Raw genomic sequence first — 18859 nt, 5'->3', positions numbered from 1 at the left:
CTGAAGAAAATTTGTACTCAAGTTACTGAGGTAGGATGTGTTCCTGATTTTGTAATGAGTTTTAACTGAGCTAGTATGAAAACACTTTATTGGAGTTAATTATATTAAATTGCAATAGTCGTTAAATCCTAGAGAATGACTAAAGGAATGCATTTCCTTTGTTAGTTTGTTTACCGATTGTAGTAAAAAGGCTATAGTTGTTTAATCCTAGAGAGGATTAGTAAAGGAATTTGTTTCCTTTGTTTTGTTGAAAGTTTTGTTCCTGAATTTAAATTTCAAACAGCTGAGTGTGAGAGAGAGTGTTTTCCCTTACAATTTTCTTTATGGAAATAATTATGTTTATATAGTTATTTAATTAAACATCATTTCTTTTGTATTATAATTTCTCTTTTTATTTTAGAGATAAAAATAAATACTAGTTTTGCAAAATAAAATTTTGGGCAAACTAGTTTTGTTTTCAAGGTTGATGAACATATTGGAAAGAAACTAAAGATATTTAAATGATACTCATGGTATATATAACCTGAAATAATTTAAGGAGTTTTAAAAGGTGCAGGTAAATAAACACATGAAAGCAAGGTTTACTGACTTTTTATTTGAATAACTGTATATCCATAGCAAAAATCAGGAAGTTTCATCATGAAAAGTGGCTAGCAGTAGCTTTTTCCTTGCCCTTTTTTTTAAAAAAGTTTTTCTGTTTTATGTTCATTTAATTTTATTTTTTATTATTTTAGTATATTTTTATTTATTTACCATTTGTTGTATGGTGTTACTGTAGCATGTGGCTCATATCTGTGAAAGGAAAAAAAAATTCCTTTGTTTGTGCTCTACTTCTTGCACTAATTAATGGCTTGTTAGATCAAAATGTCAAAATGCATTAATAAATTATTATCATCATCAATTCCTATGTCAAAAGATTAAGGAATATGAGAATTACACTCACTAGAGTGAATTATTATTATTATTCACTTTTATTTATTACTTTTTTTTTTTCTCAAGTTGATTCAGGCTTCAAATAAGTGGAGTGGTGAATCACACACCAAGCAATAAAAGTTATCTACCTAAAGACTCAAATCCATACCACAGTGGAACCTGAATATACTGCCTGTTTGCTGGAAAGTAGAGATGCTATGCACTCAACCAATTAGGTCAACTTTAATCCTATTCATAGATGGAATTCCAGAAATTTCTTAGATACAGCAATGCAAACAAAATAAGATGGATGAATAACTTAGAGTATGTATCCACAAACAGAACTGATGACCAGGACATCCAAATGGAAAAGGATTCTATTGTATACACTAGTTTCCATAAATTAAGGAACAAAAAGAAAAATCATGATAACTCAAAAACTGTATGATGACTTTTTAAGCAATTCTGTAAAAAAAGCAGCATAATATGAGATATGAAAGAAACACCCAAAATTGTAAGTAAATAATTTAATATAGTAACATGTGGGTAGATGAGGACTGGTTAAAAACAAGAGGTGTCAAAATGAGATTGTCAAAGTGCCTCCAAAAGCAATGTGATTAACCCCCACCTCACAGCAATACAGTGCTCACAATGATGTTTCAAACTTTTTATAATATTGTCCAGGAGCTCAGTTGGTAATAACAACCACTGATCATGCAAAGTTCCAAGTCCCTCAAGGTTTTGGGAGAGGGATTGAGAGCAGCAACATGACTACCTAGAGCATCCCAGATATGCTCAATAGGATTAAAGTCAAGAGACCTGTTTGGCTAGTCCATACCCAAATCTTTACTTGAACATATTGGTCCACAAACTTCGCTCAATGAGAATTGGCACTATCATCATCTTATAGGATAAATGTTTCCTCACTACACTTGCATACAGCTGAACATAAGGGGTATAGGGCCTCATATTTATAAGCTGTAGCATTCATAGTTCCAGTAGGAAGCACACAAAGGTTGGTGCATGTCCACTCAATGAGATACCTCCCCAAACCATCAACATTGCCTCCACTGTTAAGTGTCCATTTCAGATATTAGAGGGATGATAAAGTGTCCCTGGTTCTCTACAGATCAGAGCACACCTGGTATTACTTTGTAGAGCAAATCAGAAATGTCTGTAAACTATAATGAACCCTCCCCCGTTGTTCTTGGTTGATGTGGAGCAAGGCCCATTTGAAACATTCTCTCCTGTGGAATGAGGACAGGGCACACAGACTACAAGTCTGTCTAGCATACAGATCACCTTCATGTAGCCTTCTGCACACAACAAAAGAAGATACCAATGATTCAAAAGCAAACACAAGATCAGATCATAGCTGATTCGAGGAGTATTCTGTTTCAGTGAACAGATAATCAGAGATATTGGTCATCCACTGCAGTTGTAGCCCATGGCCTTCCTTTGCTGTATCTCCAGGATGGTGTTTGTGACTGTTGGAATTAGTTCCGCAGTCTGTGAACAATGGAACAACTCACATGTAATTATCTACATGACTTTGGCCAGCCTCTTGTCTTAAGATGGCTCATGACCTAAATTCATTGGCTAAATGATGTCTTGCAGCAAGATTTTGCTATCATGGAATGTCTTGTTCTCAATTCAGACACGAAATAGAAAACGATTCCAAAATGTCCACTTTCAATGCCTTGAAAGTGCCTTGGCCTATTTCCATATACCACTAAGAGCACCATTCATGTGTATGTGGTAATCAGACTCAGTGTCACTTTTTACATAATGTACCTGACTTCCATGTTTCCCCTCTCAAGTTATCACAATTTTTCTCTTTATTCTTTAATTTATAGAAATGATGCATTATTAAAACTCTTGTTGACATTAGTTTTGCTCTATAATTCTTCTCCACTCTGGGAAATAATTATGTCTGATATTATAAATGACCAATACTATCACAAGAGTTTAAATTTAGTTAGAGAATTAAGAAAATGAAAATTGGATATTAGTATTCCAAAGTTTGAATAAAAATTTATTAAATAAATATTATCAGGATGAAATTCCAAACATTTAAGGTTGGGGACTATGATATTTCATGTGTTACTATGAGAGTAACACCAAGCTAATGTTACTACTAACTTCCTATCAACACTTTTCTTTCAAATTAGTCTTATCTGTCAGGATTAATATTGTCAGAGGTTATATTTTGATCTTCTGTTACTTCTAACTGCATTAATCCACCTAGATCTTGGTCTTCTTCTACCATCATGGCATTAAACATATGCTTAGGTAACCTTTCCTTTTTCCTGGTTTAAGTGAACGTATCAGCTGAATTACCTCTGCTTTTTTTTTTTTTTTTTTTTTTGTATGTTGAGCCCATACATGAGAGGTTGGTAGATCAACCTATAGTACAGTGGTATCATGTATGGGCTGGGAAAGAAGGTACTTCTTCACATTTGATTTGAATGACTGTATATTGTATTCCTTAGGGAACACAAGGGGAAGACTGTTCCATGGTACAGCAGTTGCAGGGACAAAAGAGGAGGAAAAGAAACTTGTTCTGTGGGTTTCAAGGTGCACTGTGTAGGGATGTTGAGCAGCAGCTGCATGTGTTCCAAAGAGCTTAATACTAAGTTGGGGAATTATTGCTGTTATTTCAGATTAACATTTTCCATGGAAATACAGAATGGCCATAAAATATTTTTTCCTCTTTGGAGACATCTATAGCTAAAACCAACAAACGGAATGAGACCAAATTTTATATTGAGACATTTGAAGGCACAGGGAGATGATTTCCATGAAAAAAAAAGATTTAGCACCAAAAGTCGCCGATAAGGGAAATTTTGGCGCTGGCAGAGCCGAAAACAAGTCGGAAAATTAAATTAAAGGCAGATAAAATGGAATAATAACATTTCGATGGTGTAAACAACAGCCGCGTCACTCATTCCAGCTGGATATGTGGCACGTTACAATGATAATAAGAATAATAATAATTAAACTAAAACAACAACTTGTGACAGACACAAAAATTAATGTAGTGATTGAACTCACTACAACAAATTGCATCCAGTGTGCGACATGCTCTACAGCTGAGCTTAAGGAGTCGGATTGGATGTTCATAACAGCCCGTTTTATGTTCTCTTTCAAGGCATGCAAGTTGGGAACGCCACCAACATACACAACGGATTTCAAATACAGTCATACCCCGACTTATGCAAATCTGGAGTTACGCGATTTCTTATATGTACGTATTCCCGTCCCGCTTCACCACTAGTCGTATCTTTCACGTGTCGGCCGCATTCGCCAGTGTTGCACATTCTGTGAACGAGCACTGACGTGTTTCGCACCGTCTCCATTCATAGACGATTTTTATAGTCTACAAACATTGCGATTGTTTAATGTTATGTTCTTGATAAAAATTTTATCACATAAAAAATAATAATGTGATCCAAAAGAAGTAAGTCCAATTCTTCTACAGCTAGAAAGAAAAGAAAAACATTGACTTTGGAAACAAAACTCAACATATTAAGGATTTTGAAGGAGGAATGAAAATTTGTGAGCTAGCAAAGAAGTTCGATCTACAGGAATCCACAGTAAGAACAATCATAAAAGAAAGGTTTTTGGACATAGATTCTAATGAGGAACGAATTGTAGCCACAAGGCAAGGAATTATAAAATCATTAGCTTGCTATGGAGAAATTTTGAGTGCCAAGAAAAAGACATTATGCCGTCAGACGAATCTATTAGATTTTATGAAACCATTGACATCGAAATAACTTTCTTTTTTTTATGTACGAAAAACTACAATTATGATTATATTTCTTAAAAAATATAGGTGTTTTTGTAAACCTTTGGTCCCAATATAAATTACATGCAAAATTATACCCCGAGTTATGCGAATTCGACTTACACGCTTTTTGTTGGTCCCACCTACCGCGTAACTTCCGGGTTTTTACTGTACCCTTACAGCCAAAAGTCACATGAAGTGTTGACCGACCCATTCAGATAAAATGAGACTTATCGCCCCACAATATTCTCCAAGGCCAATCATTGTCGCCCTCCATTCGGTAAGAAATGTTAGCGCGAAGGTCTTGCGCTTATGAAATCTGCGGTGGTTAGTGCTTGCACATGACTGAACTTATACGGATAGAAGTGAAGCATTTTCCATAAGATTTTCCAGACTGTACCATAAGCCATATCAAGTTTACAAGCTATGGCACGAGTACTTGGACCAGTACTAGTCTCTGTGTCGTCAAACACCACAGTAGCAACCTGATATTCGAATAATGTACGCAGGTTATGAAGCCTTCTAAATTCCCGAAGGGCCGCTATGGAATTGCACTGTTTAAGGTAAAACAACTTAACAAGTAAAGCACGCTGGGGCAAGGTAGGACGTATACTGAGGACGCACAATTCGTCAGTCATTCGAATAACTGCCTGAACGTTCCCAAACCCTTTTTAAGTGGAATTGGTGGCGCTGCTGTCATACGCACAGTAAAATTTGCATAATCCTTTTTACCTGCATTTACTTCAAATATTTGACTGCTTTCGGCTCAGCCAGCACCAAAATTTCCCCTATTGGCAACTTTTGGTACTAAATCTTTTTTTCGTGGAATTCATCTCCCCATGCCTTCGAATGTCTCAATATAAAATGTGGTCTCATTCCGTGTATTAGTTTTAGCTACAGATACCTCCAAAGAGGGAAAGTTAATTTATGGCCATCCTGTATTTGTAGAAAACAGTGTGGAGACCAGCCGTCTGTGCGAAAGTGTCTCTGTGTGTGTGTGTGTGTGGGAGGGGGGGAGTTGGTAAGAGATGGGTCATTAATAAGTCTGATTGCTCTCCTCTGTACTGAGTCGAGCATTTTAAGGGAGCTTTTGGGGACCCCATCCCATATGTGAGAGCAGTATTCAATGGTTGGGGGATTTGTGATTTGCATAAGGTTAATAGCTGTTCAGAGGTAAAGTAATCTTGAGTAAAAAGAAAAATAATACTAAGAGAAAATGGTTTTCTTTTTTTTTCTTTTTTCTTTATGAGAAATGAGGCAGTACTGAATTTTATTAGCATTGAAATTGATTAGGTTATCTGAACTCCATTGGGGGATCTTTTATTTTTTTTAATATGATTCTGTCATTGATCCAACTCTGCTAATTTTTATCAGCTATCTGTGGTCTCTTTGATAAAATGTTTTAACCAAGCTTTAAAATCTATAAGTTAAAAACTGGTTCGAACAATGTCTTGTACTTTAGTGTTTGACTAATTTCTCTTATTCCATCCTCACTTCACTAGCTTTACTTATGCTTATGTCAATTTCCACATTTAATTTGCAACCTTCACTAAAGAATTGCACCTAAAATAGCTGAACTGTTTTACTTGTTCTCCTTCCATTCAGGATGCAGCTTATGTTTTTAATGTTCTGGTCCATTTAAATAATCCGATTTTATTGCTGATTTTCCAACCAAATTTGTTACAGAAGTTATTTAATTAAGGAATCCTACAGACTTTTACTTTATTTATTTAGAAATAAAACATCATCTGCATAAGTAGAGCTGAGATTAATATTTCCAGTTTTGATATCAGGCCTAGTGCCACTTTCCTTTAAAATGTGATAAATACAGATGAACAACAACAGTGGAGATAGTGTGTACTCATCTTACCTCAAACCATCTCCTGTACTTTCTTTAATTCTAACTAACTTACAACCCAAATATAGACTAGGTACTGTTAAGTATAATGCCCATTCATGCCATATAATTGTAGCATTTTGAACAGCTGTTCTCTTGCCACATGTTTTTTTTTCCAGATCTATGAAACAGATACTAGATGAATTCTCATGATTTTAGAACAGTTTGGTCTTAAAGAGAAATCTGATCCTGTTTATCCATGTGCTTTTCTCCTTCCCTTCTACAATTTCTCTTAGCCTCTTGAATATAGTTGCATAAATCTAACATGGAATGCTCACTCAGTAAGTAAATTCCTTTGTAATTCTCACAATTCTCAATTTCCCTTTAAAGATGACTACTACGAGAGTCCACTCCACTTATTTGGACACTTCTGAATTATGCCATGCAGTCACTGTAAAACTTTTATACCTCCATATTCCGATTAATGACCATCTAATTCATCTTTTCAATTGGTTTCATTTAGCTATCTTTCAATGTAATTACTCTCGATATTCAGAATTTTATCTTCAGTTTTCATCACCTTTATCACCCGATTCCTTTTATAGTATACTCTTTCCTCTATTTTTACTAAGCTTTTTTTTTTTCAATAGCTTCCTGAATACTTTGCTACCTTCCTAATAGTTATTTTCTATATTTTTACCTCAATTGTTCTAAGGCTTTTCTTACATTTTTCCTCTTTCTCATCTTTAGGTTTAATGGCATGAAAACAGGACAATGAAATAATTAAACACAGATTTAACTGTTCCGATATGTCATCTGTTATACAGCCATCATCTGAAATGCAATATAAAAATTGTAATGACACACAAAAACACAAACAGCAAATGGAAGATGTTTGACCAGAAGCCTGAAATCCTAAGAGGGCACTAAGGGTCCTGGTAGCTAGCTATGACTGTTGGGCAAGAGATCAAGAATTAGTTTTCCAACTCTTGGGAAATTTCATTTAATTATATTTATTTAGATGTTCCTGATTTTTAAATCTACTGATAATTGGAAAAAAAAAAAGTTTTCAAGTGTGAATTTTCTGCAGAACAGCACAGTAATTTTTACCATTTTATTCTATGGAAGGTGTTCAAAAGCATGGTCATTTGTGTTTAAGGGAGATGTAGATCTCCTAGTTTGTCCATAATACAAGTTACAAGAATAAGGGATCCTGTACACACCTGGAAACAGGGGAGAGAAAATAAAGGCAGCCAATTTGATATGAGGTTTGAAGGGCAGTGGAGAGATTATATTTCTTTAAAGTTCTGGTTATTTTTTTTTCCTAAGGAGCCCAGATGTAAGCAATATAGTAACAACATTACTTATAATCTGTATTTTGAGAGAGATGTGAGATGACAGAGGAACAATTACTTTGTTAATCATTTTTGGGAATGTAACCAATGTAAAAACTCTATTGTGAGGTTAGCTTGGTTGAGACAGAGGTTAGAAGCTCTGTTGACAAGGGTTTTAATAATTCTATATTACTTTTTTTTTTCTGGAATCAGATGCAGATTAAAAAAATTTTTTTTAATAAATATGATTGTGTGAAACTTTCCAAGATTTGAGAAACCTACACTAGTGGCCAAAATTGTGGAAACCTTTTGGAAAAAGTGTATTTTTGAGGTTTGATGGCTCATAATACCACTTTATTTTGGTGTAATACCATAAAATTATATATCACTGGAAAGATAATTTAATCAAGAATGTAATGCAACAAAGTTTGTTCAATTATCTGTATTCTATGAAAAGTTATAGCCAAATAACCAGAAAAAAAAAAAAAAAAGCACAACTTGCTTAGGTTGATATGAAGTAGCTTTCCTTCATTCGAATGTAGCCAATGAGCATGAGTGTTTAGAGCCAATCAGATGTCATCTTGTTTTGGCAATGAGCCAATAAGGTCACAGTAGGATTCAGCTATTGATGTCATGTATTGGAGCTGAGAGGAGGACATTTGTCAGTCCTCCTCTCAGCTATCAAGTTGGTTGGTTTTTTTGTGTTCTTTCATTTAGTGAGCTTGTAAAATGTAATAAAATTAAAGAAATGGTGCAAAGAGTTGACTGGTCACCCAGAAAGCAATGTAAAATAGTACTATTAAGTGAACAAGGCTACAGTTATAGCCAGTTTCTTCTAATTGAAATTAGAAGAAAAATTGGTGGAAACTTAACCAAAGTTGGCATTTCTAAATTTTTGAAGAGGTATAAAGAGACTCAGTCACTACAAAACCAGACTGGTAAAGGCAGGAAAAGGTGCACAACAGCAAGTGATGATAGAAGAATTGAGAAACTGTGCCTATGTGACAGAAGAAAATCATCTGGGTGTATACAAGATGAAATGGCGCAATACAATGTGAAGTTGAGTGCAAGGACTGTTCAGCGCAGACTGCAGGAATTTGGTCTAAATGCTAGAATTCCACGAAAAAAGCCATTTTTATCTCTCAAACAAAGGTTGAGAAGATTAAACTGGGCTAACCCATGTTAACTGGACAGTGGAACAATGGGACAGTGTTATTTGGAGTGATGAGACCAAAATCTCCGTTCGGTAATGATGGCATAAAATACGTAAGGAGAAGATTTGCATTCTGATTGCATTACACCTACTGTGAAACACACACTTAGTGTTATGATCTGGGGTTGTATGACATCAAAAGGTGTGGGCAGAATTTGCGTGATTAATGGGAATATAAATGCCCAAAAATACATAAATGAAATACTTGAGCCCAAACTGAAGCCTTCCACACGTGATCTTTTCCAAGATAATGAAGCATTTATATTTCAACAGGATTCAGCTCTGTGTCATGTTGCTGCTGCGTGCAAAAAGTGGTTTCAAGATAATCATATTCCACTGCTGGAATGGCCTGGGAATAGCCCAGACCTTAACCCAATCGAAATCTATGGAGCCAACTAAAGAAACTTGTTAGTCAGAAGCAACCCACCAATAAAACCCAATTAATAGAAGCAATAATTCAATCTTGGTTTCACATTATAACAGCTGCAGAACTAAAAAACTTGGTTCACTCCATGGGAAGGCCGTAATTAACGCTAAAGATTACCCAACTAAGTATTAACTCACATTGTGAGAATTTTTGTATATTCATTTTTTCTGTGTTTCACTTTTCTTCTTTATAACTGATGTTCTAATAAAAAATCCTTTATAAAAGTTGGTCTTGATTAAATTATCTTTCCATTGATATATAATTTTATGGTAATACTAAAAAAAAAAAAGTGGTGTTATGAGCCATCAAACCTCAGAAATACACTTTTTCCAAAAGTGTTTCCACAATTTTGGCCACTAGTGTACGTCTTAGACCTCTTGCTTGACAACCAAAGCTAGCTACCAACAATAGCAAATAGTTATTATTAGTTTCAATATTTTATCTGTAACATGACAGATAAAATATTGAAACTATTAAACTTGTGTTTAATTATTTCACTGTGCCATTTTCATGCCATTCAACCTAACTTAAACCAGCACCTAAGCCTAAATTCTTGTTTGCTCATTTTATTATCACTGCTTCTAACTTCTCAGTCAACCATGGAATTCTGATTTTTATATCCTTGCAGATAACTTTACTAAATGTCTCTCTGGCTTAATGTTTACTTCAGTCTACCAATGAGTCTCCAAGGTTCTTGAATAATATTTGTATATTTGAGCCTACAGCTCACCTCTGGAAGCTGCTCAAACTTTGATTCATTTTAAACCTTTTTACGTATTCTTCTTTACACTATGAAATTTATTTTTTTATTCTTCTCAAAACCGAATGGCAAATCATTTCCTATTTCAAATCCTTGTATACTCTTGTGTTCTGAACAAGAATGAAGATATCACTATCAAAAATAACACAGTCAATAAGAACTTATTTTTGTCTTCTCTCCATGTGAATCTGTGCACATCTTTATGTTGGAACATGGTATTAATGACCTTGTATATGAGAAGATTTATGCAGCATCCATAACTATAGAATCATGCATATACCACAGTAAAAATTAATTTATTCTAGATGTTTCATCTTGCGTTTCGTAAAACATCATCAGCGTGAGAAGTGAACAACAATAAGGAATTTGAATAAACAGTAGAAAACATGCGTTAAATTGGAATCCCTCCATGTGTATAATTGCATGTTCATAGGTTAAAACTATTGGGCTGAAAATAAAATATTAAAATAGATGAGTTAAATAAAAAAAAAAATTTGCAATTACAAGTTTATTTAATACAGTTGAGGATGACAATTTCCCACACTTTAGGAATAGTACGGCGGTCATTACGATTAATGGAGTAGGGCTTCAGCACTTTTTCTTTTGTATAAGCCTTCATGTTTATATATAGATCTACATAACAGCTTAGTGTTTTCCTACTGGATCCTGTGGCTAGCATTCACCCCATGTTATGCCAGGGCAGGCCAGATTTGTGAGATTTGATAAACCAATTGTCCTCATATTGAGAGATACATTTATTGACAGATCTTCCTGTTTGTCCATAGTAAGACAAGTTGCACGAACATGGTACTTTGTATATACCAGGTAGCATCGATGGCAAGTGTCTTTTGGAGAAGGTAGCTGGCTATGAATTTGGTTGATGGGTTTATAGGTATTGATGAGTATCTTATTTCATAATTTTTGTTATCCCCGGTTCAGAGATGCCATTAATATGTGATACAGGAGTCCTATGGACTCCTGTATCACATATTAATGGCATTAACTTGTGTGGGTTGATGTACAGGAAAACCACTTTGCTTATTGAAGGTCTTAGCAGAGGAAAAATCTGTTCCAACAGTAGAGTCCTAGATTATTTAATCAACCTCTGGTACTAACATGCTACAAGTTTTGCCAGTTTGGAAGGAATTATATATCCCACAAAAAAGGTACTAGAACCTATAGCACATCAGTGCCATGTAGGTGTAGATAAGGATTGAGAAAGAAGAAGCCTACTGATGTTCTTCTTAAAGAGCTGTAAGTTAAAATTTTTGGGAAACACATCATGGGGAAGGCTGCCGGAGAACAGAGGCAGATGGATATTAGACAGCTGCTAGTCTTGTTTTAAAAGGCCAAACAGCAAGTGGAGGAATGATGTTTGCCAGTTCACTGGAGCAGTGATAATGGAAGTACCTGCAGAAGTGACAGAGAGCTGAAACATTGCATCAGAGGTTGGTGAGCCTGTGAGGGAAAGGTCATCTGAGCAAAACTGCTCTCCTCTGGACAGCATCAAGAATTTGAGGAGTTTTAGGTACACCACCCCAGATGTGTGACCAGATAAACAAATGATTAATAAAACACCAGTAGTAATAAAATTTAAATTGCAATGGCCAATCAGATGTACATTATATGATATGTGAATCCATTCCAAGAAACTAACAAATGTCATTTCTTCCAACAGATTTGGTTAATGGGGTCATATACACTGTATTTCCAAAGCACAATGGAAATTATTCATTCCATCCAAATGAAGGGATAGCACACTGAAGACCAGACTTTCACACAGAGAGCAAGGGGATGGGGAAGAAGAAAGATATCTTATCTATAATTCACAAATTAAGTTCAGTGGCATTTTATAGCCAACTAACATGTTTTCTTTCATAACTATTAATTTATGCTATGATAAAGTAGTTAATCATATCATCATTATATGATTATATAATCTGTTTATCATTATGTCTTGGGTTTTGCACCTACCAATCTGAGTCACTAGGACCAAAAAACCAAAGTTCCTGGGGGGAAAAAAAAAAAAAACCTCCACATCCATGAGACCAGCTATAATTTGCCTTTTGCTGAAAAGTCCTCAAAAATGTTCTTTGAATCCCAGATGAATACAAACCCAGGTCTTTCCAACCAAAGAGCACAGTTTTTCTTCAGACTATGCTAAGTGTTGAGAAAAAGAGACAGAGCTTGCCAAGTGAAGTAATTCTCTCTTTCTTATACTTGAACAAAACAATACTGCGTTTACTTGAATATAACTCTCACTTTTTTTCCCAAAATTAAAGGTAAAAAATCATGGTGTAGTGCAAGATATATGCAGGGACTTTTGGAAACTAAAGTTTTCTGGGAAAAACTGAAAATGAGTATGACTTACCAAGACTCTCCTATTCGCTATTTCTACTTCTGACTCCAAGAGCAGTTTCAATCTTTGAGTTTCAAAACTAGCAATGTAATTTGAACGTTTCTCCATATTTCAAGCAAAAATTACTAGTAATTTACAAGACTTGAGATACCTAATGAACAATCATTCATGAATGACTAATCAGAAGTGAAAGCAGAGCACAAAACAGAGTAGCTTTTAAGATGTGATTGGTACAATATTAACAAAAGATCGCACAACTCAATAACAAAGGCAAGCCAACAACTGTTGAGTTGAAATACTGATTCTCTTCAACTGAATTCCAAAATATCTGAATCTATCATAACATTCACTACACATTTCTTAGTTTTAGTACGTTTAAGATGGGGTGATGTTTTGCCTGTTTGTCATTTCAATGGAGCTTCTCATTCCTGTTTGTGTACCGCTTCCATGTTGCACAAGCAGGCTCAACCGACACAAAGTTTCAACCCTTCAGTTAAATTTTATTGCTGCTTGTTTGCGTGCTGCTTCTGCATCGCACTGACAGGCAGACTCACTCACACATTATATAGCATGTTAGTTCCAATTCAGCAGTAGAATTTTATTTGAAGTTAGCCTTTGTGATCTGTCTTAATGACATCAAACAAACTCTTATTTCATGTCATCGAAAATTTCGGCAAATGTTTGGACAATAGTTTTTAGTTAGATAGTGCAGATGGTGGTAGAACATATAGTTTTGCTTGAGTCTATACAGCATAGTTTCTATGGGAGGAAATGTGATTCATTAGTTAAACCATGCAATTTTTATCCAAGTTGTCTCTAATTGCACTATTTGTTGACAAATATATTACACAGACTGCATATGTTTCTGTACCTTATTCAGTGATACAATAAAACTTGTTTTTCTTGCATCTGCAGTATAGTGGCTTTTGGGAAGGTGTGTTGTTTACCATGGTGAGTGAGTTACTATCGCCCAATGAGAACATGTTTAAACTTTTTTTCGTGTGCGAGGTATATGCGAAACTTTTTAATTTATTTTTTCGTAAAGTAAAATCAGGGGTGCGAGTTATATTCAAGTAAATACAGTACTTATTCAAACAATATTTGGCTAAAATAAGAATGGATAGTTAATATCCTTTCTTTAAATAAATATTGTAATAAAGGTTGTATTTGTATTACTATTATAATATTAAAATGCTTACTGGACTCAAGACCAGTTTAAGAATTCATATGATAATTCACATGAATTTATCAAAAATTATACAGCTGTAAGGTCATTCTTACTCAGATCTAGGTCAATTAAAATTTGATTGACTGTACATACAATATAAATGCTCTCTCAACAGAATATGCTTAAGGAATGAAATAATAGTTGAGGATGTTTTAAATACATAAATACACACCTTGTGCTTATATAATGTGATGAAATGATTGTTCCTAAATAATACACAAAGTTCTTGATCTTTTAGCATGGCATTAAGTTCACACAATCCATGATAGGTCAATTGTGATGCTGCTTTTTCAAGGAAAGCTTCAGCGATAAGAGCTGTAAATCAAAGAAACCATATTAAAGAAAATACACATTCATTTTATTAAGTCATTTATATGCTATATTTATATGTAAATTAAATTCCAAAGACACAGCTTTTGTTTTCAGATTTTGCAATCTAACTTGCATTTGCCTACAGATACAAGCTGATCATTATGAGAACACTGACTATAAGATAGCACAAGAAGCATATTATCTAGTTATTTGTATAGCAATAACAAATATGAAGTATCTACTCAGACAACTATACTCAGGATAATTCTGTGGGACCATGCAGAAACATTTCATGCCAACATGTGAAAAAAATTCTCTAGAAAACTCTTTATTTTTGCAAAGCTTCTCAGTAAATGAATGAATGCAAATGAATATTCAGCATTCATTCAAATTTTTAATCCTTTTTTCCTTTCTAAAAAAATGAAAAACAGTCTGACATGTCTTTCATGAAGATGTTTCTTGTGTATATAATTTATATCTATAGCCTATCATATTAATTTCCACTGCACAAGTGTAATAGGTAATGCCACTGATGAAAAAAAATCTAAGCAATAGCCATGTATTTATTGTAGCAATCAACTTCAAACACCCCTGAATTATGACATGAAGCAATACTTTTAAAAGATAGTCATTCCATTGGTATATTTCAAAACATGATTAACTATAATCTGAATAATTCATTTGGATTAATTTCATTAAACACACAACTCAATTCCATATATCCTCATTCAAGGTGAGAGTGAGGAAACATTATGATAGCTCCAAAACAATTACATTTTCATTATTAATAGTTTCCTATCAACAATTTTCTTACAAATTAATCCCTTACTTATGTCTTAATCAGTTATTTGTCAGTTCTCCCAACATAGAGAGTTCTTACATTTTGGATTTCCAACACAATGGCATTGATAATTCTAACAATTCATTTGAATCTGGGTCTTTTTCATGCTATACCAAAACACCTGTTTTTGATAACATTTCATATCCACTGTTTAGGTGATCACACTACCTAAAATTATTTCTGCTTACATATTCCTCAATTCTTACTGTATCACGAATTCCTTTTTGTATATGGTTCTGTCATTCATGCCTCTGTCAATTTCTGTAATTTTTGCTTTCTTGGAAGAAGCAATCAACATTTTCTTTTCCTTGCCACTGTCTTTAAGGTTTGGTTCCTGTTTTCTAATTCTTAATTCCCTCCCCCTCAATAATGTTTATACGTATAAGTTTATAATTCACATCTGAGTCATTTAATTTTTTTCTTTACACATCTTCAGTACATATAACTCACTAACTATAGAGCAAACACTAGTATAACAAACTACCCAAAAATCTAATCAAAGCTGTAGATACAATGCTAAAAAATATTTCACCATAGCAAACTATTCCTGTGGCATCTACAAATTTGCTATTGAGAACTGATTATTTTTCTTTTTCAATGCAATACTAATTTTCATCCTGTTCAAGTGGTGGTCACTTCCTATTTCATCTCCCCATTATTCACTCTTACTAGCTTCAAGTTCTCACTATCAACAACAAAATAATCTTCTTTAACATATATTTACAGTTCAATTTGTTGATACCCGCATCTGAATAATAAGAATTCATTTTATCACACCACTTATGCTCTTGAGATTAGAAAAGCTTTTTTTTTTTAAAATGTTCAAATAAAATGTGACTATTCACGCAGGTTACAAAATTCTTGCCAATTTAAAACTCTGCGAGTGACAAATAGCACCATCTATGGGGAGCTCAGTATACCAGTTTCAACTCTCTACCTGTGTTATTCAGTTGGAGGCACTCGTTTGACTAATACATGGCAAGCTAAGTGGATGTAACATTAAAAATTGAGTACCACCGTGATAAAGTTTTTTGCAAAAGAAGAGCTTTCTCCAAGTGCTTTCAAACAGCAATTGGATGGTGTTTATGAGGAAGTTCTCCTTCATATTCCACTGTGAAGGAATAGTTTAAACAGTTTCGCCTAAGAAGAGAAAGAGAGAGCATAGAAAATGATCCTCATGATGGTCAGAAGTGATGACTGAGGAAAATGTCTCTCTCTCTCTTGTTGAGGAGGAACTGCTCAATGACAAAAGCTGAAGCTCAAAGAAATCTCAGCAAGGTTGGGGCTTTCTATAACTGTCTTTCGCATCATTCATGACAGGCTTCACATAACAAAGGTCAGTACAAGGTGGGTGCCCCGACTTCTCTCTTCGATTCAGGAGCTTTGTGTGACCTGTTCTCGCAAGTTTTTAGAGCTTTGCCAAGGGAATCAGAAAGAAGTGCTGGAATCCACTGTCACTGTGGATGAACCATGGTCCATGGAGTCCAAGGGAATCCACGGAATGGTGCAAACCAGGCAAAGCACTACTGAAAAAAAGCCAAGGTCACTCGGTCCACCAAGAAGGTCATGGCAACAATCTTTTGGGACTGCCAGGGAATTCTCTTGATTGAATTCAAGGAAAGGAATACCACTGTGAATGCAGAATATTATGCTTTACACTTGCACAAACTGTGCAAGTGTAAAGTGCAAAAAATATAAGCCAATTGGAAAGAGACCTCAAAAAAGGATATTGGATGGATAATGAGACCGGAACAGACCAATATGGTCTATACCCGTAATTAGTGTTGATGATGATGATGTTAATTCAAAGACGTGAAAAGTGTGTTGAAGTAAAGGGAGATTATGTTGACAAGTGACATAATATCCCTTTACTTCACACTTTTCACATCTTTGAATTAAGCATAATATTCTGCATTCACAGTGGTATTCTTTTCCTTGAATTCAATCAAAAGAATTCCCTGTCAACAATCTCAAAAGATTGTTGCCAAGATCTTCTTGGTGGACTGAGTGACCTTGGATTTTCTCAGTGGTGCTTTGCCTAGTTTGTGCCACTCCATAGATTCCCATTTGGAAAGAGGATCATAATACAGGACCATGGTTTCATCCCCAGTGACAATGGTTCTTGTGAATTCATAGGAGATTCTCTTTGCACATGTGCAACTATCCAACTAGACCCTAACAATAAGTTAATGATTAATACTACACTTGTAGTGAAGTGAGAATGTCCCCCTTGCCAAAGTAGTAAATTCAGTGAACTAAATAAAGACCACTGAAATTATTACAAACATCAGGTGCCTGGCAAGTACAATATAACCCCAAAAAATATTTTGTTTTCTAGTCTAGTCATACAGGGTAATCAAAATTAAAATATTCCTGTTTTAAGGCCTTGTGGAGCACCATCCAGGGATCCAATGCTGTAAAACTTTGTAGGAATACATTTCATATCATGTGGAAGAAATATCTGAGGAAAAAAAGTAGTTCCAAAATTCACAACCAGGGGCATTGTAAATACCAAATGCATGGAATTTGCATATCACACAACTCAGCAGGTGCCAGTATGGTATATAAAAAAAAGACATGATTTTTTCCCTTCATTCTGATTGTTAATACCATCCATAGTGATGGCACTAACTTTGTCCCAACGTGGTCTGCACTGCATAAGTTTCATTGCCTGAACAAATGTCGACAAGGTCCACACATTGTGTTTTGTGATGAATGAACAGTCATTTTGAAGAAAGTTGATCATTTTGGAGTTAGACCTGGCAGAGGTTGCAAACCAATAAGTTCACAACAAGTGAATTGCTACTGCCATCATGTAGCAGGTCATGAATAACAGTGTTGGTTCCTGCAGTGTACGTGCTGTATCGAGACACATTGATGTGCCTTACGCAACAATCTGGAAAATTCTATGAAAGTTTCTGCATTTCAAACGAAAGTCGACCGGCATTCACCTTAACATTCTCTGCTGAATTGGAGTTGGATGCTGTGTGGCCGTGAATGATTATGTGGCGAGATGAGGCTCACTTTCACCTGAATGGAGAATTCAGGTGAAATAACCTGAATAACCACAGCTGCCAGGTATAGGCTATGTAAAACTCACCATGCAATCCAATAAATTCCTTTGCATTACCCCTAAGTTACTGTCTGGTGCAAGTTTGCAGCCTCATTTATCATTAGACCATTCTTCTAGTACATTCAAAGTTGGGTCCTGTGACCTGCTCAGTTACTGCAGAGCAAAATTAAAATATAACAAACAATTTTGTTGTGCCACAGCTACAGCAGCATCTATGCATGGATTCAGTCATTTTCATGCAGGATGGGAGCCCCTCCACACATCAGTTGATCCATACAGGAGATTCTTTGAAAACATTTCACAGAAGCCAGAGTGATCAGCCGTGCATTTCCCACTGCATGGCTGCCTCCTTCACCTGATTTGACCCAGTGACTTCTGGCTCTGGAGATTTCTCAAAAACAGAGATTATCGGAATCATCCTCATAACTTGCCAATTCTGAAAGACAGCATAATACACATATGCACAACATCAGTCCCAATCAGCTGCATTCTGCTGTCAAACACACCATGCAAAGGATGCAGTTTGTGACTCAAAATGCAAAAAAACACTGAAAACTGCCTGGGCTTTTTAATATAACTATTGCAAAAATAACTTATTACAATATAATTCTGGAATATTATAAATTAAATTTAATATGAAAGCATTAATTTCTATCCGAATAAACAAAAATTGATCTAAAATACAATTTTATTAATGCTGACCATAAAAACAAACTTATATTATAGCCTACCAGTTTCGCCAGCAGGCTGTCTGGCTTTATCAAGGCGTTTAT

The 18859-nt window shown here is 35.0% G+C and overlaps 1 protein-coding gene across 2 annotated transcripts in view; it reads right to left on the bottom strand.

Annotated features, from left to right (window-relative positions):
• LOC150098576 (ubiquitin carboxyl-terminal hydrolase MINDY-1-like) overlaps window positions 1–18859 on the bottom strand; it is a 137826-nt gene that overhangs the window by 45163 nt on the left and 73804 nt on the right. For both annotated transcript variants that reach the window (XM_090404718.1, XM_090404719.1), the window contains exon 6: window positions 14033–14175. In XM_090404718.1, the coding sequence (XP_090260844.1) occupies window positions 14033–14175 (143 nt within the window). The remainder of the gene's footprint in view (window positions 1–14032; window positions 14176–18859) is intronic.

The sequence above is a fragment of the Typopeltis vanoorti genome, chromosome 15 (assembly GCF_054136105.1).
Source record: "Typopeltis vanoorti isolate ZY-2024b chromosome 15, IOZ_Tvanoo_1.0, whole genome shotgun sequence".
In the NCBI taxonomy this organism is placed as follows: domain Eukaryota; kingdom Metazoa; phylum Arthropoda; class Arachnida; order Uropygi; family Thelyphonidae; genus Typopeltis; species Typopeltis vanoorti.
The sequence above is the reverse complement of the archived record's forward strand: the minus strand, read 5'-3'. Positions and strand labels throughout refer to the sequence as shown.